Below are 27,997 nucleotides of genomic sequence, written 5' to 3' on the forward strand. Positions count from 1 at the left end.
TAAGCCTGCTCCTGTCCGCCTGTTCCACTCTACCACAGAGCATTGTTGGAAGTCCAGGCCACAATGCCTTCCGTGACTTTGTTCATGATACTTCCCTGGATCCAAGTCCCCTTCACTGAAGGGGAAAGGAGCTTGCTTTTAGGGCTGAATGGGGGCTGGTATTGAGACACAATGAGTTAAACCTGTGATTGCTGCATTCCAATAGGTGCTGGTTCTGATCCCAGATACTCCACTTCCCGTCCAACTCCCTGCTAATACATCCGGGAAGGCAATGAAAAATGTCCCAAGTGCTTGGATCCCTGTGTTCATGTGGGAGACCTGGATGGAGTGCTTGGCTCCTGGTTTCAGCTTGATCCAGACTGCTGACTGCTACTGCCAACCGGGGAGCGAATCAGCAGGTGGATGATCTCTGTTCCTCTCCATGTGTCTCTGTCACTCAAAGAAATAAAACGAAGGAAAAATAAAAAAAGAGGCTGAGGGGTTTGCTTTCCATGTGCAGGGACAAAGACACTTTAGGTCAAGGGCAGGGATTAGAGGGATGGGGGAGTGGTTTTGGAGGAGAAGATCAAGGAACCCGGAAGACAGGGAGAAATGTCTCAAGGGAATGCCCAGTGCAGCTTGATGGCTCGGCAACTCCCAGTTGTCTTCAGCTGCCAGATATCACCACCCACTCTGCACTGTGTCCTCGTTGAATTTGGATAATCGATCAGGATTTTGGGGAGTTGCAGGCAAAACAGGCTTGAAGATGTGCCTTCCGCCCATTCTCAACCATGCATGTGTCCACGGGGAGTGGGTAAAGTTGGCTGAGTCTTGAATAGCCCATGGGTATGTCCACGGTTCTTGCTGGCAGAATTCTGGGAGCATAGAGGCCCAGCCTGGGCATCCACTCACATCTACTAGGGACGTAATAGCTGGCATGCAGGGGCCTGTCTCTACAGAGCCTGAGAGACACATGACCCTGGCCCTAAAGAAGTGGACCACTAGCTTCGTTTCGCTCTCACTGCAAGTGCCTCATAGGATCTGCTTTAGAGCTCAGAGATCCCTGATCATGCAGTGCCTGGGCCATAGCCCGGCACCTACTAGGTATTCACACTCCTTGGGGACCAAAAACACTGCCACCAGCCACATCTGGACTTGAGCAATGCCTCCTTTTGGAGCCTGTTGAAGTCACCAAGGAGGCAGAGAAACAGCTAGAAGATGCAGAGGAAGGAAGCCCAGCAACCGCTGATGTCACAGTGCCCCCATTCAGCCTGGGACCTGGCTTCCCAATCACACCCAGGAGGCAAGGCAAGAAAAGGATGGCTGGTGGTAGCAGGCAGAGGATCCAGGGGACAGTGGGGTCGAAGGCACAGGGGACAGCTGGAGACAAACTGAGCGTCTGGCGGGCGAGCCAAGAAAGCATGGGGAAGCACGGTAACCTCTCAGGTAATGGCGGCTGGGGGAGCAGGGCAAGTCCAGGGGGAAGGTCGAAGGCACACACCCAACCACCAGGGGTTCACACCCTTCTTGGGAGTACCTGCTTGTGAAAGGATCCCCCAAACCTCTGCGGTCCCCAGTCCTGGTCGCCAACACCCGGGACTCTGTAGATGTACTGATATTCAACCCTGGTTGCCTACCCCCAATCTCTGAAATTCTGATTTCCTTTGTCTGCAGAGGGCGCAGGCCTTGGGGATGCTAACAAATGGTTTTACTGGTTAATCAGGGCTGACAAGCAGGAAAACCAACCAGCCAGGCATACGTGAAAGTATACTTGCTGTCATGGTAATGAAATTCCCACTGTTGGGTATTTCCTAAAGCAAAGAGCCTTATTTGGGTCACAGTTTTACAGGCAGGAAGACCAAGACTGTCTGACCCCATTGGCTTGTCTTCCCATGAATCTGTCCTTGGTGGCAGCACAGTGTAGCAGGTGCCAGCTTGGTGGGAGAGCACACAAGAGCCATCCATCCATCCATCCATTGCATGGTGGACAGGAAGGAGCAGGGCCCATAGGGTCTGCCTCATTCCTTTGGTGACCTGCCACCAGGGTCTACCTCCCACAATGTCACCATATGGAGGATGGAGTTTCCAGCACAGGAATCCTTGGGGGACACACGCATACACTCGCTAGACCAGAACATCACAGCTCAGAGTCAAGCAGTGGCCCACTAGGATTGTCACATGCCTTTATTAGTCACAGCCGACTGTGGTTGGGGGGAAGCATTTGGCCTAGTGGTTAGGATGTCCATGGTCCCGTATCAGAATAGCTGGGTTTGATACTCACCTCCAGCGGAGCCTCTAGGGGGCGGAGCCATGATGGTGCATGTGACTGGGTCCCTGCCACCTGTGTGGGAGATCTAGGTGGGGTTCCCAATTCCTGCTTCTTCCTGGCCCCAGCCCTGCTCATTGTAGGCATGTGTGGGTAGAAACACACACACACACACACACTCTCTCCCCATTTATTTCCCTCTCAAGTAATTAAGTACAAGAAAACTCACAAAGGCATTGTTTACAAGCCGGAGCCACCCCACTGTCCTATAGAATCAGGCTGATGTCAGATCCATGGGAAATAGCCTAAATTCGCAGCCCCCTCCTACGGGGCTTCTTCTCCCCTCCCTGTTTGATCACACGCTTTGTTTCAGGAATGTAGTCTGTATGCTTGTTCCCAGGCTTGGGCAGGACTGCCCTCTCTAGCTGCTCCCTCAAAGCCTGAATGCTCTCCCTTGACCCATGCTGCCACACAGGCCTCATAGCCCTGTGGAGAACACCTGGTGCAGGCCCCGTGGGGTTTAGTTCTGGGCTGCTGCCTCTTCTCTATCATGGTGAGAGCCTGTGGCTGCCATATTGAGAGGGGGGTGTGTGTGTGTAGCATGGCATTTGTGTGTGTTGCTGTATGTATTACTGTGTGTGTTGGGGTGTTTGTGTGTCTGTGTGTTGTTGTGTGTGCTGGTACCTGAGTGTCTATATGCTGGTAGGTGTGTATTAACGCACCTAGATCTTGGTATGTGTTAGGGTGTAGGTCTGCCTGGGCCTAAATGTTGATGTGTGTGTTGGGGTGCAGGTGTCTGTGAGTTGATGTTTGCTGTGTATGTTAGGGGTGTATGGGGGTGCATGTGTCCGTGTGTTGGTGCCTGCATTGGTATGTGTATGTCTATATGTGTATGTTGGCATGTGTGTGCGTAGGTGTTAGGTGTATAGGTGTGTACATGTGCGTGCGTGCATGTGTGCGTACCCGTGCCCACTCATTCTTCCTGGGGCCCTCTCCAGCTATGTCTTTCCTTCCAGTTTGCCCACTGGCATCTGCTCAGCGCTGTCAGCAGCTCTGAGGATGGACGCAGGCTGCAGGGCCCCTGGGAGTGAGGCGAGAGCAGTCACTGCTATGGCCATTCCTTGGGGACTTCTGGCAAAGGCAAGGAGAAGGAAAGGAGAAGGAAGGAAGGCCAGAGGCCAAGGCAGGAATATTTCAGACAAGAGACTTGGGACGTTTGGAAAATGCTGGTGAATGGGGCTGAAACTGACCGCACAGGGTGGGAGGAGCTGGGGCCAGAGTGCAGGAGGAGGCTGGCAGAATGGACACTGATCGCATGCACACCCAGCCCAGGACTGTTACCCAGCGAGCAGGCTGCTGATGCTCCCAGCGTCCGGGGCTGTGGCTCAGGAGCCAGTAGCAGCCCAGCGAGGACGCAGACGCAAGCAACAGGCTTTGGAAAGGCAGCAAGTGCTGACACCTCCCAGTTAGACACTGCCTCTCAAGCATGCGTGTGTCATGTCCACTTTCTCACTGGACTTGGTGGCAGGTGCCAAGCCAAGGCCAGGAGTTGGCTGTGCCTCTGAACAGGCGCCAGGATGCGTTCTGGACCTCTCCAACTTGGCCCATGGGCCTCCACCATCCTTATCCCCAACCCCTTCTTCAAGGTCATCAGCACTTCACCAGAGGAAAGACAAGGCCAGGAGAGGTCGACAGTTTGCCCCGCATCTCCCAGTTTGGCAACTGCCAGAAGCAAGACTTGAACCTGGCCCTGTTTGCCACCAATGTTCAAGCTCTGAGATTCCATGTCAGACCCCTCCTGAATAGTAGTGGGTTCCCAGTGTGCTGTTCCACCTCTGATGGTGTCGCCTGATGATCCTTGCAGTATTGCTTTGCCTGCTCTTCTCTCCTGCCTCCCTGCCTTGGATCTTTAGCTCACTGCACACTGGCCAGCCAGTTCATCTCAACCCAGAGTTTTATCTACTATCGGCCCCTGGGCTGGACCCTAGCCCTGGAACCAGTACTTCCTGAGCTCCACTCACTTCCCCGGTCAAGTGCCAGTTATCTTCAGCCTATCTGTAACTCTGATAGAAGGACTCAGAAGAGGGGGTTGAGAAGCAGGCATTTGAGTTGGGCTTTGTCAAGGCCATGTTCAGTGGTCCCTGGTGAGTGGAACCTTTCGTAGAAATGGCTGGGGGAACAGCATCTGTGGCTCAGCCATGGTGGAAGCGAAGGTTGACAAAGTCACCGTGGAGTGTCAGACATCAGAAATGTGCAGTCGGGTAGACTTGCTGCCCGGCACATTTGACCTCCACTGACTTTCAGTTTTCATTCTTAATTCTTAAAATCGATGTTTATTTTACCTTTGTGATTTTCTTAAGGTTTTTAGGAATAGGGGAAGAGGGACTTAGGTTTTAAACGTTTCTTTTTGATCTTAGAGAGACCGGGGCCAACACGCTAATGGCACCCTCCAGTTAGTGGCTGACGACCACGCCCATCTTTGTTGGTGCAGTTCTGGGTTCTCGGTTCTGCACCCTACCACTTGGCCCATTGCTTCAGTGACTCTCACAGAAACTCCAACAACCTCTCTCCCACCCCTAGGGCACACAGAGTCCTGCCCTGTTTCCAATCACACCTGAGACTTCTGCCAGGCCCAGTCCCTTCATCTCAGGCTCCTAATGGACACTAAATAGACTTACTCATCCCTACTACTCCAAAGCCAACCCCTACCTACACTCGCGCCCACAACCACCTCCACACCTTTGCTGGTAGCCCCATGGTCATGGGCGGGTCATGGCTCACATCCAGCAATTCCAGGCAATCTTCTGTTCCCTTCTGGTAGCAGTTGTTGGTCCATTTCCACTCCCTGCCATTCTATTCTCCTGCTCTTCATCCTTTGACTTTGAAAATCTACATGAACCTGTGCAAAGCCTCAATAGGTTAATCCTCCACCTTGCAAGGATCCCATATGGGCACTGATATGTGTCCTAACTGCTCCACTTCCCGTCCAGCTCCCTGCTTCTTATTTCCTGAGCAATACAGTCCAGCATTGGTCGGCATGGCGTTGCCTCGGGTTCAGTGCTGTGATGCAGGGATGATCTAACATATACAGGAGGATGTGCATGATTCTACACACATGCCATGCCAGCTTCTGTAGGGTACCTGAGCATTGATGGATTTGGGGGTTCTTGCTGGAGGGTAGAAGGGTGTCTTTGCATCATCCTGTGGCTCTTTAATCTCTCAAGTTCTTGGTCCCCTTGGTTTCTAAGGGTGGGGTAGGGGATAGGGAGTAATGTTTCAAGGGCTCATGGACCAGAACACAGAGAGGCTGGTGCTGTGGTGTTGTAGGTTAAGCTGCCACCTGCAGTGTCGGCATCTGACATGGACTCTGGTTTGAGTCCCAGCTGTACCACTTCTGATCCAGCTTCCTGCTAATGTACCTGGGGAAGCAACAGAGCATGGTCCAATCCTTGGGCTCCTTGCACCCATATGGGAGACCTAGAAGAAATTCCCGGCACGTGGCTTTGGCCTAATGCAGCCCTTGCTATTGCAGCCATTTGGAAAGTAAATCAGCAGAAGGAAGATCTCTCTCTCTCTAAAGAGAACTCAGACACAAAGCTTGTCTTAGATAAAAGCTGGAAGGAAGGGGGCTGAGCGAGAGTTTTTGGCTGGGCTGCTACGTTCCGGTAACCTTGCAGTGCCAATAAGGAATGGAAGTACACTTCTTAGGTGGAAAACTATAGGTTTCCGCCAGGGGACTCTGTGCAGAACAGAGCCCACACTGCCACTCCCCGAGGCACCTGTGGGATCCAGAGGAGGTGGGCAGCACACAGCTCCAAGCAGGGCCTTGTGCTTTGTTTATACCCTCAGTGCCTGCTGCCCCCCTCTCTCCTGGCCACCTATACCCTTGGTGGCGGCCAGCATTTTGGAAGTCCCTTACGCGTCCCTTGCCCTTCTTCAGCCTGGGACTTGGGGCCGGTATGTGGGTTGCACTCCTCTCCAGTTCATCTTGGCTCTAGGCTTTAAGCTTCAGCGTTACAGAAATAGAGTTTAATTCCTCCCAGGACTCCAGCTCCTCTTGTCCTGAGGTGACCTGGCTCTCTCTCTCCTAGCACCTCGGCCAATATTTCTGTCTGACCATGATGCACCTCCCAGCAGTTTCTCAAGCGTGGCACCGGGGCAGGATTTTCAGCACGGGGGTGGGGGGGGGGGCACACAGTGATACAAACGGTTTCACGTCCAGCGTCCTTCTGGGACCCAGCGAAGAGCCCTCGGGCCAAGCAAATACTTTCTTTCTAGTCTCCAGAGCCAGAGGAAATGGGGTGGAGAAACGGAAGTAGTTAAGCAGTCGCAGTCAAGAGCTGTGCAAGTTGGAGACTGCATTCCATCCAGCGAGCAGCGCTCACAGGTTTTGGTTCAAACACTGGATCCTGGGCCTGAGTACAGAGCTTCCTTTCTTCCTCCCGGAAAAGCAACTCTTCACAATATGCTGGCAGGGAGAGGAAATGGCAGGTCCCATGGCAGTCCGGGGGTCCCTTGGCTTCCTCCGCCCTGCACAAGTTCAGGGTCAAGGCAGGGCTTTGCGGACAAGTAGAAAGTCCTGGAGGGGAGAGGAAGTTTGTGGGTTTGCCAAACTGCTGCTGCCAGCAGTGCCTGTGTTTCCATGGCAACGGAGGAGCACCCTGTACTGACCTCCTGGCCAGCCCCCCAGTGTGGCTTGTGCAACCACTCTCTCCTCCCTGCCCCCCGCCAGGGCTGCTGCCCCCCAGGCTGAGCCCCCAGAAGGGAAAAGCTGCTGGGCTTAGATCCCACTGGCTCGACATTCCAGCCCGATGAGGGAGAGAGCCTAGTGTTTACTCTGTACAATGTTTTCCTGTGTCTGCCGCGACTGGGTGTTAAGTCCTTCCAGATTTCTGGCTTCACGTCGTTGTCGTAACTCCAACAGGACAGAGGCGGGTGAGCCACACCACAGTTCCTTCTGGGCCTCCCTCTTGCCTGCGGACTTGGCGCCCCGTGGATGGTAGGATGGTAGGATGGTTAGCGCCACCCGCTTGCCTGCCTGCCTGCCCGCACTGGGGAACTGTGGGTGGCTGTGCCTGGGAGGGCTTTGTTTGAGTCTTCCGCAGGCTTGTGTTTCACACCCCCCCCCCCGCCCCCTTAGAGGGCAAAAGTTATTCTCTCTCTCTCTCTCTCTCTCTCTCTCTCTCTCTCTCTCTCTCTCTCTCTCTCGGCATCCAGAAACCTGAACAGGCTGAGTTCTTCAGATCAGCCTCGGCAGTGTTTTTGCCAGCGTTGGGATCAGCCCAGGAGTTGGCCTCATAAGGAATTCATTTGGTGGGAAGTTAAGAAACCTCAGTGCATTCCAGGCCCTGGGGTCCTCCCGCTGTGCGGGGTGGGGGTGGGGGTGGGACACCACATGAGGTCAGAGCCAGCAGGGTGCCTGGGTCCCTTAGACTCCAGCCTCTGTTTTCACCAAGGCACAAGGGGTTGGATGCAGAGCACCCTGGGGACCCACCCCTCTCGCAGCCGGTTAGATCTCTGCACTGCATTGTAGGTCACTTGCTGGTGATGACTCTGGGATTGTGTTATCTCCCAGGCACAAGGGGCAGAGCCAACAGTCTCATCTTCTTCCTGAGATGTTGATGAGTTAATGGCTTCTAACAGACTTGAGAGAACCAGGAGGACCAGTTGAAAGGTTCACTGTGTACAACGGGGAATTCTTCATCTTGGTATGCCTGGGGGCCATGTGATTTGGGGAGAGTTTTTGCAGGATTCTCCCCTGAGTGATTTGGACTCTGTGGGGTCTTCAGTGAAGCTCTGGGCTCTTAATCCTCATCACAGCAGCCTTCATTCAATGAGGGCACAGAGCAGGGACAGTACCGATATCCGCCCCATTCTGAACCCCCGTGCCTTCAACTTTAGAAACCATTCTCGGAATGTTTTCGTGGTCAAGGTGTGTGTGTACATGTGTCTATATGTATACAGGCCTATGTGTGTGTGCACGTGTGAGTGCTGGCACACATGCACAAGCAAGACAGGGAGACTTGCTGCACCCTCCCTGAATCTTAAGAACCTATGCAGAGGTCACACAGTGTTCCTGTAGTGAGGCTGGATAAAATACCTTCATGACAGGACCCGATGGTTTGGTCCGTGTGCTTTTGACAAAGCCATTTTGATCCCAAGGTCACTGACGCTTTGTCTTTGAAAGAAAACATGTGAATTCCAACTGCCCGCACCTCTCTGGTCTTAACATGCCTTACCCCAGCCCCAACCTGCACCCCTCTGGTGACATCAGTCCACCCACCACCAAAGATGGCCTGATGGACATTATTGCTGTTGTTGGCTATGGGCTCAGCAATGTTCCCTCTGTGAGTTACTTTTTACTTATTTATTTATTTTTGGTAGACATCGCCTTGTGCCTTAGAGATGGGAATGGAATGGGGAGGGAGGAACAATTCAGTGAATTTTCCCCACAGCTGCCAGAGTGGGAAACCTTCCCCCCTCTTAGTCTCATGGGTGGGACTTCCCCTTGGAATGTCTGGTGGGGGCCTTGTGTTGGTGAACTCTTCCTGTGTCTAAAAACAAAACAAAATGCTACTCCCACCCAAACTTAGTCACAGAAACACTTTTTATGCCATCAAGTCTGTGGGTCATGGATTACATGCATGTGGCTTGACAGCCTGTCTCAGGCTCAGGGTTTGCCCACGGAACTGCAGTCATGATTTTGGCTAAGGTTGTGGTCTCATCTGAAGGCTGGACAGGAGGAAGATCCATGTTCAAGTTCACTCTCTTGGTCATGGGCAAGATTCAGTTGTCACAGACTGGTGGATTTTGCCCAGAAACATTCTTTGGATCTTGGCCTCATGGGCCTCCTCAGGGGCAGCTGGTATCCTTCAGAATGCATGCATGAATGAGAGAGAAAAAGGGGACTCATTGGGTCATAGCAGCATTCCGTTTGTTAGGAGTGGGGGTCATTAGAAATAACTCACACTCAAGGGGAGGAGCATTCACAAGGCTCTGAACTTCAGGAGCCTTCTCAAGGGCTGCCTACCACGGGCCTTCTGTGATCAGCCACTGTTGAAGTCTTTGCATCTGTTTTATTGTGGGTCCTCACACCCCTATCATTCTGAGAAGCAGTGGGTTGTAGGGGGAAAGATAGGACAGAGGATTGCTGGCCTAGCATTCTAGGCTCTTCTCAGGGATAAATAGCTGTGTTTCTAAATCAGGTACACAGAACCTTCACTTTCCCTTCCCGCCCCACTTCTGCTCCAAGGACTGCAGACAAACCCAAGACAGCATCCACTCTCATGGCCCCCTCTCTTGGGTCTTTGTTGGGATCCTGCCACTCTCTTGGGTTTGATCTCCATTTTAACTAGGCTGCCAATGTCATTTTAGCTTTGTCAGGATGAGCCCCTAGTCATGAACCAGAGAACAAAGTTTGCACAGGTGGTTCAGGCTTCCTTGTCTTGTCCTCCAAACAATGGCAGACATGAAATACTTCCATCTGCATTAATGGGTCATCACAACATTCCGTCTTGGATATGAGGAACTGACACTTAGAAAGATTAAGGAACTTGATGCAGATTAGGTGCACCAAGTTGAGTTTGGATTTCCTAATTTTTTTTCTTTTTAAAGATTGATTTTGTTTACTTGAAAGTCAGAGCCACAGAGAGAGGGAGAGAGCGAGGGCAAGAGAGAGGAATGTTCCATCCACTGGCTCATTGCCTTGATGATGGCAGCAATGGTCAGAGGTGGGCCAAAGCCAGGAGCAAGGAGCTTCTTCCAGTCTCCCATACTGGTGTCAGGGGCTTAAGCGCCTGTACTATCCTCTGCTGCTTTCCCAGGTGCTTTAGCTAAAAGTTGGTTAGAAGTGGACAAGCCGGGATGCACACTTTTGTCCATATGGGATGCCAGTATTACAGTCTGTGGCACACATCTGGATTTCAAAGCCAGTTCTTCCATTCTGTCCTCCATCCTGCATCCCCGTTAGCATTGCTTGCATATCTACGTGTCCAGATTATTTTCAGTAGGCATCTGGAAAAAAACTTGTTGACCTGGTTTTGTTCATGAAGTCACTCTGTCCACAGCTGCAGTGATCTGAGGCAAGAGTGGTTGTAAAGAACATCAAAGGTGTGCAGGGGTCACGGCAGACATGGCTGGTGACCCTGGAGAGTTCTACAGACGCATGTGTGTAGATGTGGTCTGTCGGCATCTCCTGGTGCCAGTGACTAAATGGGTGTCCTTTTCAGGGCTATGAACATGCAGGTAGACATATGAGTGGAGAACGATGCCTTAGACGGCGCCTGAGCTCAGTAATGAGCTAGGTCCTACACTCAGTGCTTACATGAGCTATCTCACTGCATCTTCATGCAGAGCCAAGGGCAGCACTTCTTACCCACCTCTGTTTTACAGGGGAGAACACTGAGACCCACGAAGCTAAGGCATCTTCCTCCCATTCACACGGCTAAGTCATTGGCCTCCCCCGAACACATGGTTTTAGTTCCAGGCCACATTTCCCTCAGAACATCACCTAATGAGTGCAGCTTAACCATATGGGGAACCATATGGGAAAACTCTGCTGTTGACTGGCTCCTTTATGGATGGAAGTATGCACACAGTCGGACTGCAGTTAGGACAGTAAGGAGAAAGCCAACTTTCTCGCAATACTGCACGCAGGTGTCTCTCAAAAGCTAGACTTCGAGTGGGGAGAAGGTGATCCTACAACGCCCTCTGTGAAACGTGAAGGGCCTGTTCCCAGATTTCAGAAGCATTTGCTTCATTTCCCAGCTCTGCCAAGAACACACATTGAAGTCCTTCCTGTTTTACTGGTGTTTTGACTGAACAAACATCTCTTTTGTTGGCACTTGAGCACTTCTGGCATGTTACCCAAGCATGTTTTCCATGTGATGGCAGTTAAGTTTCATCACATGCTATCTGTATGTTTGCCTGCCTAGAAACATCCCTTTGAAACTAATCATTACAGATTTCTCCCCAATGTTAAGTGACCTCTCAGAAAGGGGAAGTTGCAATTTTCATTTTTAATCTCAGCAGGCCCAGATGTCCTATGTGTTCAGCTGTCCATTGGCCCTGAAGTCATGCACTCTGGTTTACATTCAGTGCAGTATTGACCGTTTACCTTCCTTCTGTGTTTCTCAAAACCCTAGAACCATGAACAGCGTCAGGGACTTGCGGCAGCTTCCATCTGAGAGGAGTGAGCAAGAGAGGAGATCATTCCAAGGTAAGCTGGGCTATCGTCTGTCCTCACTGCTGGGAGACCACATGTGTGCCAAGAGTGGAGTGGAATGCAGAGAGATTGCTTTTACGACTTAAGAAACACCATTTAAGGAAAGGAGAGAGACCTGCGCCAATGAAATAATTCACTATTCAATAGATGTTCCTGAGAGATAGGGTACAAACGAGATACTGAGGAGCACAGAATGGGGCACTTGGAGGCATGGAGCAGGATCCTAGAGGGAAGGGTTGTTGGAGTCATCTTGGAAAGACAGACAAAGGGAGCAGAGAGTGGGCGCTGCCTGCACACGTGTGGGATTGTTCTGATGGAAGGAAGCAAACCCGCTGTGAAAAGCCACAGCCACTAACAACACGTGGAGGATGCCCCCCTGCTGTAGTCACTGCGTGTACAGATCCAGTCATGCTCAGTGTGAATGCAGGAACCACAGCCCCACTTTGGAACACATGGGAAAGGACATGGAGGTTTGGTAGAAAAATGAAGGAGGATTCGAGTTGGAATTTGGTACACTGAAGGCCCATTGAGTTTTTTAGTATCAGATGGGATTTCATCGCACCTGTCAGTAATGCCTGAATCCAAAGCAAAGGCAATAGTGTGTGTGGAGGACAAAAGAGAGTGTGGAGAGCAATAGAGGATGATAGGGCGTTTGAACCACAAGTGTGTGTGGCATGTACGTTTACATGTATGTGTTTGCACGAATAGGCATGTATGTACATCTACCACCATGACTGTCTTATGTCTGTGGGTGTATGTGGAATATACATGTAAGTATATACATGTGAGAGTATAGGCTTGCCTTGTAGTTGTGAATATTTATACCAGTGTCTATGTGAATTTCTTCCTGTGTATGAATACATGTGACTGTGTGCACATATTGTTGAATGCACTGTAGTGCACATTTGTGCAAGTTATGTGTGCATGTTTGTGTGCATGGATGCCTTTTTTACATGTAGCACACATGTGGGTGCTTGTACACATGTGTTTGCATGTGTGCACATGGATGTTTGTGGAGACTGTGTAGAGCGAGTCTTGTTGGTAGATGCTTGATTTGGGGCGTGTTTGTGGAACTAGATCCTACCGGGTCTTGTGCCCTGGTGCCAAGGGCTTTGCATCCTGTCTTTCTGGCAGTGAAAACATTGTAGAAGAGTATGTTGTGAGCAGAGCTGCTCCCTCAGTTGGCTTTTGCTGCACAGGGCCTTGCATCTACTGTTGCACTCAGCACACAACCATCAGTCAGCCAACATCTGTGGGCCACATGAACGAGTATGTTTAGAACTGGTTATTCTTATAGCTGCTGTAGGGAGAGAAATGAAGTACAGGTAAGAAGACACGCTCGGGGAGTGGAGTCCAAACTGGGGTGTCAAACGGAGGGAAGTGCTGAGTCCCCGCGTGGAGGGCGGAGCGGGTCAGGAGTCTTGTCGGCAAAAGCAGGCCATTAAGGCAGAGGCAGTGTGGGTAGATAATAGTCACTACCATAATGTAATGGAACTGGAGAAACAATGTAGAAGGCAGTTGAAAAGAATAATCTAGTCTCAGAGAGGAGGTGTGTCCTAGGGACATATTTTGGTAATTATCAAGGTCCCAGTGGTACTGGAGACACTAAGTGATAAGGTTTGGGATTGGGGAGGGGGGCGGGAGGTGAGGAACACTTCCAGGTGCCAGAAGAGTAATGTTGATGTTCAGAAAGGCACCTTGAAGGGATTGTTCTCATCCACTCATACAGAAAGCCACCTTCTTGATTCATTTGCTTCTCCGGGACTAATTAGTGATGGTTCCAAATCCACGGGTACTCCCTTGCACAGCGCTGGAGACACTGTGCAAACCTTGGGAGGTGTTTCCCACACTTGCTTGCTTTCTGAGAAAAAAAAAGACATCTTTATTGGGATATAATGAATCTAGGAAAATCTTCACATGTTGGATGTTTACAATGTGATGGGTTTGGGCCAAGGTATGTATGCTTCCATGAGACGATCACCACAATCAAAGTGGCAGATATTGCCTCCAAGACTCTGTGTTTCCTTTAAGAAATGGTGAGATTGTCCTAGAGTCTTTAAGCACACAGTGCTACGCAGCTAACTACAGGCAACTACAGGTACAACAGCTCTCTAGAGCTGACTCTATTTGCATAACTGAATCTTTATACTCAATGGATGATCTCCCCCATCTGCTTCTCTCACAGTCCTTGGCACAGCCATTGTTCTAATCTCTGTATCTAGGAGTTTCAACTACTCTAGGTACAACAAGTAAAGTGGAATTAGACACTCCTCTTCTGAACCTGGCTTACACAGCTCAGGGACTTAGCTAAGAACACCTATGATTTTTTTTTGTATAGGATTCATAATAAGGCCAGAATGGCTTCAATCAATGAGGGAGGATGAGGATAAGGGGTTATCTGTTCCCTGAACGATTTAGCCTTGCTGTGCTTTCATATCATGACTTAGTTTGCTTTTCATGGTCCTTGGGTCTCCCTAGCCATCTCCCCTCAAATAAATGAGAATCCAGTTGGCTGGAGTAGGGTGTATCTGGTTGTCCAGAGGGGATTCTTGGTAGCTTTGAGGGTGTATAGTAGCTTTCTTTCCACCCCAATGCCATTGCCCTGCCATCACACTGCAACACGCCCAGCCTCCCCATCCATCTTCCTGGAACATCACAATGCATGAAGCGCTTCTGAGGACAATCTCCTTGACCACAGCAGATGGTGGCCACAGGGAGCTGATTGTTTTTAACTTCTTACCTCACTAGTCTATGACTGGAGGAGTCATCGGAGGCATTGGGGCTGAGAGGATGACTTCTGCCACAGTTCTGTGATCTGCAGTCGACCTCACTTTGGCATTGGGAGCCAGCTCACTCACAGTGGCCCCCTTCTTGGTGGACTGAATTGCAGTGGGTGGCAGACATTGGAGCTGATGGATCAGAATCCTAGAGACCACAGGAGAAAACATCTTACCTGCTCTTCATCCATGAAGACAAGGGGGTTGGAGCAGAGTGGCTTTGGAAGTCTTGAGGTCTTTAGGGGATTAGAAGCATCAGCAAACAGAATTTTCTGACACCTGGCTGCCCTGAGGGGGCATGAGTTAGTCCTGTCTCTTAAAGGACATTGCCCATCTTTTAATGCAGCTAAAATCCGAAATACCTTAAGATCCCAGAATGGAGGCAGGGCTATCTGGTTCATTCATGTGATATTCTCCTGAATATTCATAAAGAATCTTTTAAAAATATTCATATTATTTTTATTGGAAAGTCTGATATACAGAGAGGAGCAAAGATAGGGAAGAAGATCTTCTGTCCAATGATTCACTCCCCAAGTGGCTGAAATGTCAGAGCTGATCGATCCAAAGCCAGAAGCCAGGAGCTTCTTCCGGGTCTCCCACGTGGGTGCAGGGTCCTAAAGCTCTGGGTTGTCCTCCACTGTTTTTCCAGGCCACAAGCAGCAAGTTGGATGGGAAGCGGGATTACTGGGATTTGAACTGGTACCCATATGGGATCCCAGCACATGCAAGGTGAGGGGACTTTAGCCACCAGGCTGCCTCACCAGGCCCCTCATGAAGAATCTTGAGTCAAATGAGACAATATGGCAACAGGGTGGAACCACAGTGAAGGATGGCACATATATGTCTGTTGTGGGATCCCAACCATGTGATAACTGAGTGGGATGACAGATTTGTTCACAAAGCTCATGCTTTCTCCAAGCTTCTGTAACATTGTTGTATTACCTCCACTTTAAAAACACATGCAGCACAGTATTGACGTGGAGCTCTGTTACGTGATGACATGGGCAAGCTCACGGCCGCATCTTGCCTGGACTGCTTTCCCATGAGTCAGGGTGATTGGTCTGAATTCTTCCTCATAGACTTTTAGTCGCTGTGATGGCTAAGTAGGGGAGGAGCATGGGAGGACGCTGCTAATGGTTTGGAGTTTGGCTCTGCACAGCATTGGAGTAAGTTTCTTTTATTCTATTCTTTCTTTTTAAAAGATTTATTTATGTTCATTGGAAAGGCAAATGTACAAAGAAAAGGAGAGACAAAAATCCTTCATCCTCTGGTTTACATCCGAAATGACTGCAATAGCTGGAGCTGAGCTGATCCAAAGACAGGAGCCTGGAGCTTCTTCTGGGTCTCCTACGTGGGTGCAGGGTGCAAGGCTTTGCGTCATCCTCTGTTACTTTGCCGGGCCATAAGCAGGGAGCTGCTCTTGTCCCAGTAGAGCAGCTGGGACAGAAACAGGTGCTATATGGAATGCCAGCATTGCAAGGAGGAAGATTAGCCAGCCAAGCTGTCGGGCTGGTCCAAGTTTGCCTTATGTTACCTGCCGATCTCAGCGGTACCCAGGATCCATCCTCAAGCTTGCCCACACCCATTTTGTCCTCTAATTCTGCCACTTCCTTTTGCTTAGTTTCCCCTTTGGAAGTTGCTCAAGATCTCTGATTATCTTTGGACATGCACGAATAGCATGCATGATGAAGTGCAGACTCCTAATTTTCAGGGTGGCAATTTAGATGTTTGGACTGTGGCCCCACCAGGCCACTGTGAGTTTTCTAGTACCTCACGAGTGAAGGCCATCCATCCTGGGACCCAAGACTAGAGTTCAAGGTGGTATGCAGGTGCTTACTCACCTTCTGGCAAGAACTAAGAAAACCACGTGCTACCAAGGACAAGCTGGAGTAGCTGAGTCTGCTTAGAAGGTGTCAAGTTGAATGTTTTTGTTTCTAGGGAAATTCTCAAATGCAAAGCTCTCTCTGCTAAACAAACACTGGATGGGATTCCCAGTGCTGTGAACATTTAAAAACCAGGTGGTCTGATTCACTGATTGAGTCCAGTCCTGGGAAATGTCTTGGTTGCCTCCGCCAACGTGGCCTCTTGGTTTATACTACCTCCATTGTCCCTGTGGAGTGGGATTTCCTTTTGCTGATTGATTGGGCATTGTGCTGTCAGGGAAAGAGAGAGAGAGAGAGAGAGAGAGAAAGAGAGAATCTCTGAGAACAAATTGCTTCAAGCTTTTCACCTTTGCCTTCCTGATTTGGAGGTTGTAAGATTTCTTGCTGCCAATTTTCCCCCCACGTTTTTCCTATACATCTTGCCAGCCAATGAGTCTATCCTAAAACATCCGTAGGAAACTTGAGAAGCTACCTCTGATGATGCATGTTTGGCTTGTCCTGGAAATTTCAGCTTTATTTGGAGCTTGCTCTCTGGCTAATAGGGCCACACGTATTTTGGGCTTAATGGGTCCTTCTATTGCATCTTAGCAGGAATGAAATATTTATGATGGAATCTCCCTTGGGCAAACATAAAATTCAGAAGAAACCGTTGCACTTGCTCTGGTATCCAAGGCCTAATGCATATTCCTGAAGCGAGTGTATCCAGTGTTGGTTCAGTCGGTTCAATATTGGAGTCCCTGAGGAGAAAACACACCATGTATCATTTGCCTCCCAAGAGGAGAAAGTGGGGGCTACACAGCAGGGAGAAAGTGGGGGTGTTCCGAGAGGAACACATCACGCAGGAGTGGCAAACACCATAGCTGACACTGGAAACATACCCACTGCCCAATGCCCTTGTCCTAGAATGCTAACAACGTCATTTCCCTTCCTCTTGAACCTGTTTCTTGACCCTGTTCTCCCTTCCCAGACCGAGTTAGGAGACTGGTGGACACAGTCCCAAGGAGTGTCCCTAGTACCTAGTTCAGTATCTGGCCCGTGGGGTTGCCCAGTGCCCACTGGCAAGAGCAGCTGGAGGCGTAGGTTTTGCCCAACACATTTTTTTTTCTGCTCTTGTTTTTCACAACAATGCTTAGTCTTTGGTTAGTTTACTGTCAGTGTGGGAAGCCAGCTGGGAGGACCCTTGTCGTGTGAGATCTGCCAGCAGGAGGTGAGGGTGGGGAAGCCCGCACTGGGCTGTGGGTTGAATTCAGGACTTGGGCCTGGTAGATGTGCAGTGGTTGGTGTTTCAGACAGACTTGTCCAGTGTGCGTGTTTGTGTATGTTTGTGTATAGAGGCTACATGGCCATCGGGACTTGCACTCTGTTTCCAATGTGGGAATTTGAAGTACCTGCACCTATTACCAGAAAAGCCCGATAGCTTCTGTCCTCAGCTTAATATAGACAAAAAAAGCCAGGAACTGCTTGCAAACAGAAATGTTCATTTGCAAAGGAACCAGGTGAGCAGGGAAAGAAGGGGAAAGAGGAAAGTACCTCCCAAGAGAAAGCCGGTGGGTGGGGCGCCACTGGAAAGGAGAGAGGGAGAGACACCAAAGGCTTTTACCCACCTACAGGTGAAAGGTTCCCCACTGGTGGTCTCTTAGCCAGTTAGGAAATGGGTGGGCAATGCTTGTGCCACCCACTTGAAGGTGTGACCAGGATTTCAGCAGGCTTGGATGGTCTCACAACATGCATGCAGCACCACACACAGAGTATGGAAGGCATCCCCTCCTCCCCAATGTGAGCCCCAAATGCATCGGCTATAAAGGATAAATCAACTGGTCAGTTGTGATCAGATTGTCATGAGTGACAGCTGCTCTCCTGGAAAGGAGGCCTGACCTAGAAGGTACCACCACCAACTGCATTCAGGTGGCTTTCCAGCAGCACCTCTTCTTTGAGTGGGTAGGATTTGGGGAGGGGAGAAGGTGACCAGGGTCATGTTGTTGCGTGGGAGGACACAGAGAATCTCTTCTTCCCTGAAGGACAAACCTGTCCCTCCCCATCGCTGGTACTCTCTGTCTTAGCAGTTCTTGGGTCCCTAGCGTCCCCAGTTGTGCAGCGTCACGAAGGGCACATTCTATGTATCTCCCATGTACATTGCTGCTCCCGCTGGCCCATTAGCAGAGATGGGGCTGAGGCAAGGGTTTCCATAGCAGCCAAGGAGGTGTTGGGTGTGCGTGCATGCCTGCGTGCCTCTGTGTATGCAACATCTCCCCTGGCAGCCAAGTGCATTGAGCCTATAGAAGCAGATGGTGCCAGTCTTCTGGCAGTCATCTGGAATGGAGATGGGCCAAAATAACTGAGGAGTGGCCCCTGGGAAGCAGGGGAAAAAAGGAGAGATGGGGAGGAAGCGGAGGGTAAGATGCAGAGCTGAGACGAAGACTTGCGTTAGTGGTTCCAGTGTGAGAAAATGGGATTCCCCTGGGGGAAGGAGTGGGAACAGAAGGCTCTTAGGCATGGCTCTAGGAAGGAAGTGCAAAGTAGATGAGCTGTGTGTAAGGGCACAAGCCTGAAGCTTGGAGCAGCCCAGAAGGCAGAGGCTACCCAGAGGGTGCTCCCAACAACTCCTGGAGAGTGGAATTGAAAAATGAGTTATTGTAGCTCAAGTAAAGCCTTGGAGTTCAGGGTTAGTTAGGTCTGGCCTGTCCTGGAGCACTAGGATCCTGATGTTGGCTTGTTCTTCAGAGAGTGGGAGCTGTGGAAAGCCGAGGCTGATTGCAGCAGGAGATCCGGCTACAGTATCCTCTGGGGATCACACCCCCAAGCTGATGTGTTTGATTCGGAACCCGCTCAGGTGCTGAGCTTGTTTCTAATTCCTCTGGATGCTATACCAAATGAATGAGTGAGTGAATGAATGGCTTCCTGGTTAACTGTGGCGAGAGGATGCTGTACATTCAGTCTCTCTTGGACAGACTTGCAGGATGAGTTAGCACATAACCTGACGTGTTCCATATACTCATCCACTAGCCTTCCCTAGGATCCATGAAAATCCTTCTGCAAGGTGGTTTCCTTTTAGATAAGGAGGCAACTTGTGGTCATAGACACAGAAGCGAGAGCATTAACCTTGGGTGTGGATTCCACCCACAGCCATGGGCTCCCTTAGCTCAGTCCTTAAAGCCTTTGCTTCTCCACCTTGGATTTGAGTCACTTCCTGTGTTGCCAGGTGGGCGTGGTGCAGATGCTCCGTGACTGTTGTATGTGTGAAACCCACTGAGATACAATACTGAACTTTCACAGTAAAGCATTCATGAACAGAGTTTGTGCCTTAGGCGCTGCACAGTGGCACAACAGAGTAATCCTCCCTGTTATGCCAGCATCCTGTATGGGTCCCTGTTCATGTCCCAGCTGCTCTGCTTCTGATCCAGCTCCCTGCTTGTGGCCTGGAAAAGAGGTGGAGGAAGACACAAGTTTTTGGGCCCTTATGTACCTATGGGAAACCCAGAAGTAGCTCTTGGCTCCTGGCTTTGGATTGGCTCAGCTCCAGCTGTTGTGGCCACCTGGGGAGTGAACCAGCATATGGAAGATCTTTCCCTCGGTTTCTCCTTCTCTCTGTAATATCTGCCTTCCAATAAAAATAAATAAATCTTTAAGAAAAAGTTTGTGCCAAAGAACTGTAAAGGCTGAAAAGGGACTGAGTCAATTTTGTCCTCAGACCAATTTCCTTTCTCTAATAGAAACATTTCCAAACAGGAGGAACATTTTCTGAATAGGAGGAACATTTCAGAAAAATTTTAAACATGGCATTAAAAGACAAATTCATTTTGGTGTGAAACAGTTTTGAAAAATCATGTATTTGTTTCATAATATGCATTTTCTGGGAACTTTCAGAATGTCTGAGTTTCACAGTTGTTCACCCAAACTTATTTTTATAATTCTATTTTCCACACATATTAAAAAAAATGTTTACTTTCATCTACTTGGCAGGCAGGGAGATACACACAGACCTTCCATCTGCTGGTTTACTCACTCCCCACTTGCCCCCAGCAGTCAGGGCTGGGCCAAGCCAAAGCCAGAAGCCTGGAATTTTGTCTGGGCATCCCATGTTGGCGGGGGTGTCCAAGTACTGGAGCCATCATCTGCTGCCTTCCAGAATGTATTGGCAGGAAGCTGCATGACAAGTGGAGTAGCTGGGAGTTGAATGGGTACTCTGGTGTGGGCTGCAGGCATCCCAAGCAGAGGCTTAAGCTGCACGCCACAATGCCTGCATTTAACCTGCCCCTCCTACCCTTGTAGGAACCTCCCTCATACCTTACACACAGTCTTTTAAAAAATCTAAAGTCTACAATAGAAGTTAGTTCCTAAACGCTGCTGGGTGTTGGAGTCACCAGGGAAGTTTTTGATTCCTCTGCTGATCCCAATCCAGCATTGGGAGTGGGAGATGGCCTTCTAGTGGGTTAAAAATCCCCAAGGGATTCCAGCGGCCAGCAAAGTGTGGGGGTGAGAGAACTGAGGTCCTAAGAGGTGAAGGGCCATGTTTATAGGGTCACACAGGTTATGATGGGTGCCAGGTGAGTGGCATGCCTTTGAATGAGCTAGGCATATCAGACTAGATGCTGGTGAACTGGGTGGGCTGAGAGATTGGGTGGAGGTGGGTTGAGCACAGGCCTTTGTGTGCCCTAGGAGAAGCAAGAAAGCCACTTGAGTGTTAGCCCCCCACCCCGGCCCTGCCAACAATACGCTTTCTGTCTGCAGACTACTGGTTTGCATTTCATCTGGAGGGAGACAAAATGGAATCTTTGTGCTAAAACTGAAGGAAGTGAGGAAAGCCCACAGCTTGTCTTCAGACTTAAGGTCAACTCTTTGTGTCCTGCTGTTTTGCAACAAACAAGTCCTTCCCAGGAGTTCTGAGCCAGTCTCAAGAATTCCCTCCCCTGGTTTGATTTCATGACTTCCTAGTCACTGCATCAGCAGGTATGAGAACAGCCCCCCAGCCTGTAGAATTCATTGCCCTCTGAGCCACCCGGGGCTGTTGTGTGGGTCCCCACAAGGAAGGGGGAGTAACAATGAGAGGCGCCAGGTTATCCTAAGAGTTTTCAGATGAGTTCATAGGAAATGTGTAGTATCAAAAAAGCAGTGCATGGATTTCCAAGTGTCTGCAACCATGCCTTCTGTTTTTCCGTGAACAGCTTGAGAAAAAAAAAAAAAAAAAAAAAAAAAGAAAACCAAGTCAGAGAGAGAGAGAGACAGAGCAAGAGAGAGAGAGTTGAGGAGCTGGTGTTGAAACCAGGCAATTCACTACTAACCATGAACTTCTCTGAGGTTTCGGACAAAAATGAAAGGCATGATTTCAGATCCCCCTCCACATAACTGAGTTCCCACCATCAGATGTGAGTGACCTGTCCCGTCTCACAAGTGGAGACAAGTGAAATGTCCAACAGCTTGATAAATACGAAAGCTAAGTGGAGTTAACCTTCACTGGAGGTAGACAGGATTTGGAAGTCGAAGGCAGAGAGGTAATCTCCAAAAAAAATCTTACACGAGGGACATCATGGAAAAACTGTGTGTGGATTCCAATGTTCTTTTGTACCCAAACCAACTTGTCTTTTAATACCATCTTATCCATCCATCCTTTGAAGAACTCTTATATGCTGAATAACTTGGAATGGGCCAGCTTAAATTCTAGGAGCTCACCGATAGGCCTTAGAAGAAGAGAGATGGTGCTTTTGGGGCGGCTAGCATTGTGGAATACTGGGTTAAGCTTCTGCTTATGGCATTGGCATCCCATCTGGTCTCCAGTTCAAGTCCCAGATGCTCTACTTCTGATTCAGCTCCCTGCTCATGGCCTGAGAAGGTAGTAGAGGATGGCCCAAAGCCTTGGTACCCTGCACCTGGGTGGATGGCTCAAGTGTTTGGCTCCACTGTACCCACGTCGGAGACCTGGAAGAAGCTCCAGGCTCCTCTTGGCTTTGGACTGGCTCAGCTCTGGCCTTTGAGGTCATTTAGGAAGTGAACCAGTGGATGGAAGATCTCTATCTTTCTGTCTTCTCTGTTTGTAACTCTCCCTTTCAAATAAAAATAGAAGTTAAAAAAAGAGAAATAAATGCTGTCATTTTGTTTTTTAATTACACGAAACTCCTTAGGTTAGGGGTACTATTTGAGCCATGTTCCTTCAGCGACCTTGGAAAAATAATGCTGTGAATTCTTTGGAAAACACAGTATTGTAAATTCTTGCCACTGAACGGATGCAGTATGACAGAAATCGCAACAGATTTGACAATAGCTAGTCATTTTTCAAGGAAAACAAACAAATCTTCTGGGTGCTGCGGTTTGTTAGGTCTGTGAGAACCAGATGCTGAAATGCATGTTTCTAAAATGAGTGCAATTCAAAGTTGTCCCTGTTTCTGGTGTACGCACTGGCATTCTTCAATAGTGGTCTGCTCTGGAAAAAGCAAGGCAGACAACCTGGGACTCATCAAGGGAGTGTTTCAGGCTTTAGTGAGTTAGCCCCACAGGTGTGGCAGCTGAAGGACTGAGGCCATCCTCTATGTGGGGGACTGCTCAGCTTGGGAGCCACAGCCCAATCCCATTCATGTCACTCCAGAGTGGCTTGGAGATGCAAAGTCTCATATCCCTCAAACAGCCCTACCGAGAGACTGTGTTAGGGTGGGGTCCAGGTCTCTGTGTTGTTCACTAGTGCTGTGGGTGGTTCTGGAACAAGTTCACATTCTCAAAGCATGGCCCAAGACCAGTGTTTGTGGGAGTGTCGTCTCCAACAGCCCAGGAGGAGTTGGGATAATCACTGCCTCTTTTTCCACCAGGTAGGGGGCATGTAATTGTGGACACACCTTGAGGTCCTTTTCAATGTTCAAAAGCCACGGGAATGGTGAAGCTGAATATGCAAAATAATGAGTTCTTGGGTAAGAGCTAAAATCTTGGAGCTGGAGTGAGCACGGGCAAGATGTCTTCAGGGAGTTCATGCCTTCTCACTAAGTGATCGCAGAGTCAGCTGATGCTTAAACGAACCATCCCTGTGGACGCACCTGAGAGTCTGAGAAGCATTGGTCACCGTTCTCTTTGATTTCCTACCTGCATGGCCATTAAGACTTTCTTCCCTATTTCAGCCTGCGCTCAAAGTCCCTGCTCCTGACTCCTGACAGCTGTCCATCTCTGTCCCCTCCGTCTCCCATCCCAGGCTGGCAAGTGCAGGTTGCAGGGTGAGATCTGTTTGTGAGCTCTGGCAGAAGAGGTGGCACAGCTTTGATATAGAGACTCCCCATGCCCCACCCCGATGGACCCACCTTCACACAGTCCCGAGGCCTGCCCAGTGCTCACTACTTCAATGGCAGATGACCAGAAAGCGGAACGCAGAGGACTGGCTATGGCAGTCAAGGTTTTAATGTACTTGAAAGGCAGAGTTACAGAGAGAAAGGGAGAGGCAGGGCGAGATTGTCCATCCAGTGGTTCACTCCCAGATGGCTGTAATGGCTAGGCGTGGACCAGGCCAAAGCCAGGAGTCAGGGACTTCATCTGGATCTCCCAAGTAGGTGCAAGAGCTCAAGGACGTGAGCTATCCTCTTCTGCTTTCCCAGGCCATTATCAGGGAGCTGGATTACCGGGCCAGCGGCTAGGACTCAAGCTGGTGCCCGTATAGGTGCCAGGTGCCACATGGCACCAGCCCCAATGTGTTTTTGTTTTTGTAAAGATTTATTATTTGAAAGGCAGATTTTCAGAGAGCGAGAAACAGAGAGGTCTGGTTCATTCCCCAGATGGTTGCTCAAGCGCATCAGCAGGGAACTAGATCAGAGGCAGAGCAGCCAAGATTCGAACCAGCACCCATATAGAAGTTGGCATGACAGGCAGATGCTTAGCTCACTACACCATGATGCCAGCCTTCTTGAGCACGGCCAGGCCTCCAAGGCCTTGTGGGGCTCACCTGCTTGCCTCCAGCTCCATGGAAGGCATGATCTCGCCTTTGAGGAAGGAGGAGTCACTTTAGTCTCAGGCAGGGGTGGTTTCTAGTTACTTTCTTCTCTGGGAACTTGGAGGAGACCCAGCTAACAAATATCTTTTCTCAAAGGTATCTTGAATTACGATCTGAAGAACTGTATAAAAATCAAAGAGAGGTCTGATATAAAAAAGCTGAAGATACCAGAAGGTAAGAGGGGAGGGGCGGGGCGGTAGGGGGGCGCCTCTGCCATGCAAACTCTCTGGGTGGGAAGACTGGGACTGGGAAGAGGCAGGGCTGGGGGCAGGGCCACTCCTGCGGTGAGAGCAGAAGACAACAGCCCTCCTCTACTGAAGACAGCAGCCCACACTGGGAAGGCAGGAGGGAGATGCTCCCTTTGGCTCCAGGTGGCTTTTATGTTTTAACCTAGCCTTTGGCAGAGATGTCCAGGTTAATGCCGCCTGGCAGATCTTTGCATTTTGCATTTGCTGGGAGGAGCGGGGAGGAAGTCAGGTCTGTGCTTGGAAGCGCTGATGCACTTGTTTAGTGAGAGGTGAGGTCCCAGGTCTCCTCTTCCTTGGGCAGAACTGCTTGTGACTCCTGCAGGATCTGGAAGCCTCCTGCGGCACGTTCCTTACTGACAGACTTGCTCTCAGACCAACTCTGGCATTGTGCAAGGCAGCCTGGGACTGGCTGTGTACAACAGTCGCCTGTCACCTGCCAAGGACGTGTTCTAGCAGTCCCTGGCCAACGTATTGAAACCGTGGGTAGTACTCAACCTTATGTCCTGGGTGGGGGGAGGGTCTTCCAAAAAGATAACAGAAAATGTATTATGAAATAAAAAACCTGTACATGGGTCTAAAAATTGCTGCACCAAAGTAAGCGTATATTTTCATGAATCAAAGTATTTTCATACATTGTTTTTTTCCTTAAGGTTATTTGTGATAGAGTTTATAATTAGACACAACAAGAGACTAACAACAACATATAATGAAATAGAACTGACTTTAATGAAAAGCTATCAACAATCCGTGAATTTCTGGAATTTTCCATTTAATTGTGGGTTGCAGTTGATTAAGGGTAACCAAACCCACAGAAAGGGAAACCGTGAATAAAGGGGAAAGTTGTACTATACATCTCCACTTGCTCACTTACAGCACGCTTTCCCGACGAACTCACTTTGGAGTTGACAAGTTGAATATCTCAACTGCCCTCCCACGCTCCTATTTACATCAGCAAAGAAATGTGAACTTGGGGAGAGTATGTACTCTAGGGAAAGGAGACAGCTGCAGGAGACAAAGCAAGCCAAGTTCTGCTTGATGGAATAAAGTTGCAACTGATGCAAGGAAGGGGGCCACCTGCTCGGGAGATCTATGGAGTAATAGACAAATTTAAGGGGAGATTTTCTAGGAAAGTCGTAAAGTTCTAAACTTCCTAAACTTCTTGGTCATTGGCTCTAGAGGAAAAGCTTTGGGGGCTTTTGAGTCTGTTAAAGTTAAGTTCAAACCCTGAGCTAGGCGAGTCAGCCTCAGGGTTGTTAACTTGTAGTATTGGCCTTATAAGGCGTAGTAAGGAGGAAACGAAATACTGCAGGCCAGGAGACGTTAGCCAACAGTTTCGTAGCTGCCATGTACCGTGGGTCACGCCCGTGCTAAAAAAGCGTTACATAAATTAAAATCAGTGTCAGCTTTGCGTAAAGTAGCCTCAAGCCGGTCGAAGTGTTTGTGAAGTTGGTCTTAGGCCAGTCGCTGTTTTTACAGATGAGGTTGCTGAAGTGTGGAAAGGCTAAGAAACTTGCTCAGGAAGCTTGGCTGTACAGGGTGGGGGTGGGGTGGGGTGCAGTGTTGGAATCTGAAGCACTCTCTTCACATCCTTAACATCCATTATGGTCAGCCTCCCATGACCTTTGACCTGGCTGCAGGATTTACATCTGTAGTCTAAACTACATGCGAGCAGAGAATATTTTTAAAATTGCATCTTCATTGACCCCCCCCCCCCACACACACACGTTTTGCTTTCTTCTCATTATCCCCTAAATAACTCTGAGTAACAATTTACATAGTATTGGGTGCTGGAAGTCAGCCAAAGATGATTTACAGTATACGGGAAGATGTTTGTAGATTATAGGCAAAGATGAGGCTATTTCTGCAAGTTTGTGAAAAGTGAGGCTAAAATATAGCTTTGTTTTGGTGACAAGACCTTTTTGAAATTCATGTACATGTGAGAAGGGACGTCCAAAAAGTTCATGGAAAATACATATTAGAACAAATCACTGCGTGGACTTCAAACTTTTTGCACCCCAAAATAAACTTATCGCTTAAAAAAATGATGTGTTTAGTTATTTGAAAGAGAAGGAGAGAAAGAAGAGAAAGATTTTCCATCCATTGATTCACTTCCCAAATGGCGCCACATTTGCAGCCAGGAACCTGGAATTTTATCTAGGTCCTCCCACGTGAGTGGCTGGGGCCCATTACTTGAGCCATCATCCCTTGCCTTCCCAGTCTCGTTAGCAGGAAGTTGGATTGAAAGTGGAGTGGCCAGAACCCAAACTGTTGTACCTGTTATATAAGCCCTTGTGTCACACTATTGGCCTCAGGTTTGTCTATTAATTTCACTTTTCGTGTGACCTGTTACACTATTACTTGGGATGCCCACATCCCATGTAACTGCTTGGTTTCAATTCTCAGTTCCACCCTCCATTCTATCTTCCTGCTAATGTGCAGCTTCTGGGGTTTCAGCTCCCCACCACTCAAGGGGAAAACCTGGCAGTTTGAGTCTCTGGCTCCTGGCATTTGGCCTGACCCAGATCTGGCTGTTGCAGACAACATTTGGGGATCATACCAGTAGAGAAAAGATATCTTTGTTTTTCTCTTTCACATATATTTGTGTTGTACAAATAAATACAGAAGTTTGGGGTTAAACAATTTGTGCAAATATTTGTGATATGGATAGTTTGACTCCAAGTCCTCCTGCTCTTACCATTCTGTTGCCCTTGGAAAGAAAGTAAACAGTGATAGGGGTGGGGAGAGAGAGAGAGAGAGAGAGAGAGACTCGCATTACTTAGTTTACTTTCCAAGTGCTTGCAACAGCTGGGACTGTTCAGCCAGGCTAAAGCCAGGAGTCATGAACTCCATCCGGGTCTCTCCCACAGGTAGCAAGGACCCAAAATTTGAGCTACCACCTGCTGCTTTCCAGGATGTACATTGGCAAGAAGCTGGAATGGAGAGCAGAGGCAGGACTTGAACCCAGGTCCTCTGATGCAGGACTTGTGTCTCCCACTCAGTGGCATAACTGCTGCTCCCCTCCCCTGCTGTTGCTTCTTGAATGAGTTGACTCTCTGAATCCTCACCGTGTCTCCCAACTCAAGGTTGGATTTCACTGGGTTCCAGTGGCTTCTGAGTCCTCGGAGACTTGATCCGTCGCTCACATGAGCATCTCTAAAATCACCTGCTTCTACTGCCTTTATTGATAGGACTCACAGCAAACATTGGACTCCCCCTGGAGCTGGTGGAACAGCACGACCCTTGGCCCGCTTATGTCACATACACCTCCCCAATGGTAAAGAGACTTATCGTGAAAAGCAAGATGAGAGAACTGGAATACACCAACGCCTTCGAGAGCAAACACCGAGCGGGGAGGTCCAAAAAGCCCTCTGGCACCGGTCAGATGAAGAGGAGGTCATCCAAGTCCTTCGGTGAAGCCACGCTCCAGGATGCGCTGTCCCAGGCCATGTCACCTGTGGGGGGCGCCTCCTCTGCTGACGCACCGGAACCCATGGGCTTCCACCAGGATTCCAGCGACAGCCCCACAGCAGCCTACAACAAGATCATCTTCTCCTGCAAACCCATGACAAAGCTGCTTCCCTATAGCTTGCTGCTGACCAACAAGGAGAAACACATGAACGCTTAGCCACGGGGCCCGTGTAGTCATTATCTCCGGGGGAGGTGT

General features: G+C 49.4%; 1 protein-coding gene across 2 annotated transcripts; it reads left to right on the top strand.

The window, feature by feature from the left end:
• The first annotated feature begins 1,332 nt into the window (after positions 1-1,332).
• CDRT4 (CMT1A duplicated region transcript 4) lies at positions 1,333-27,997 on the top strand. Of its 2 annotated transcripts, XM_012929729.3 has the most exons (4): positions 1,333-1,425; positions 11,389-11,462; positions 24,182-24,259; positions 27,522-27,997. In XM_012929729.3, the coding sequence occupies exons 2-4, from the start codon at positions 11,393-11,395 to the stop codon at positions 27,956-27,958; spliced, it is 585 nt and encodes a 194-aa protein (XP_012785183.3). In that variant the 5' UTR covers positions 1,333-1,425; positions 11,389-11,392; the 3' UTR covers positions 27,959-27,997. The 2 variants fall into 2 exon arrangements, with proteins under 2 accessions (XP_012785183.3, XP_058531755.1); XM_058675772.1 differs by lacking the exons at positions 1,333-1,425; positions 11,389-11,462 and adding an exon at positions 14,928-14,974.

This window comes from Ochotona princeps, chromosome 17 (assembly GCF_030435755.1).
Source record: "Ochotona princeps isolate mOchPri1 chromosome 17, mOchPri1.hap1, whole genome shotgun sequence".
NCBI classification, from domain to species: domain Eukaryota; kingdom Metazoa; phylum Chordata; class Mammalia; order Lagomorpha; family Ochotonidae; genus Ochotona; species Ochotona princeps.

What these genes read in the sequence shown, in the direction of transcription:
- CDRT4 (XM_012929729.3), top strand. Translation starts at nt 11,393, where the DNA reads ATGAACAGCGTCAGGGACTTGCGGCAGCTTCCATCTGAGAGGAGTGAG. An exon ending in AGAGAGGAGATCATTCCAAG is followed by an intron (nt 11,463 to 24,181) that starts GTAAGCTGGGCT and finishes CTTTTCTCAAAG; the next exon opens with GTATCTTGAATTACGATCTG. An exon ending in AAAGCTGAAGATACCAGAAG is followed by an intron (nt 24,260 to 27,521) that starts GTAAGAGGGGAG and finishes CTTTATTGATAG; the next exon opens with GACTCACAGCAAACATTGGA.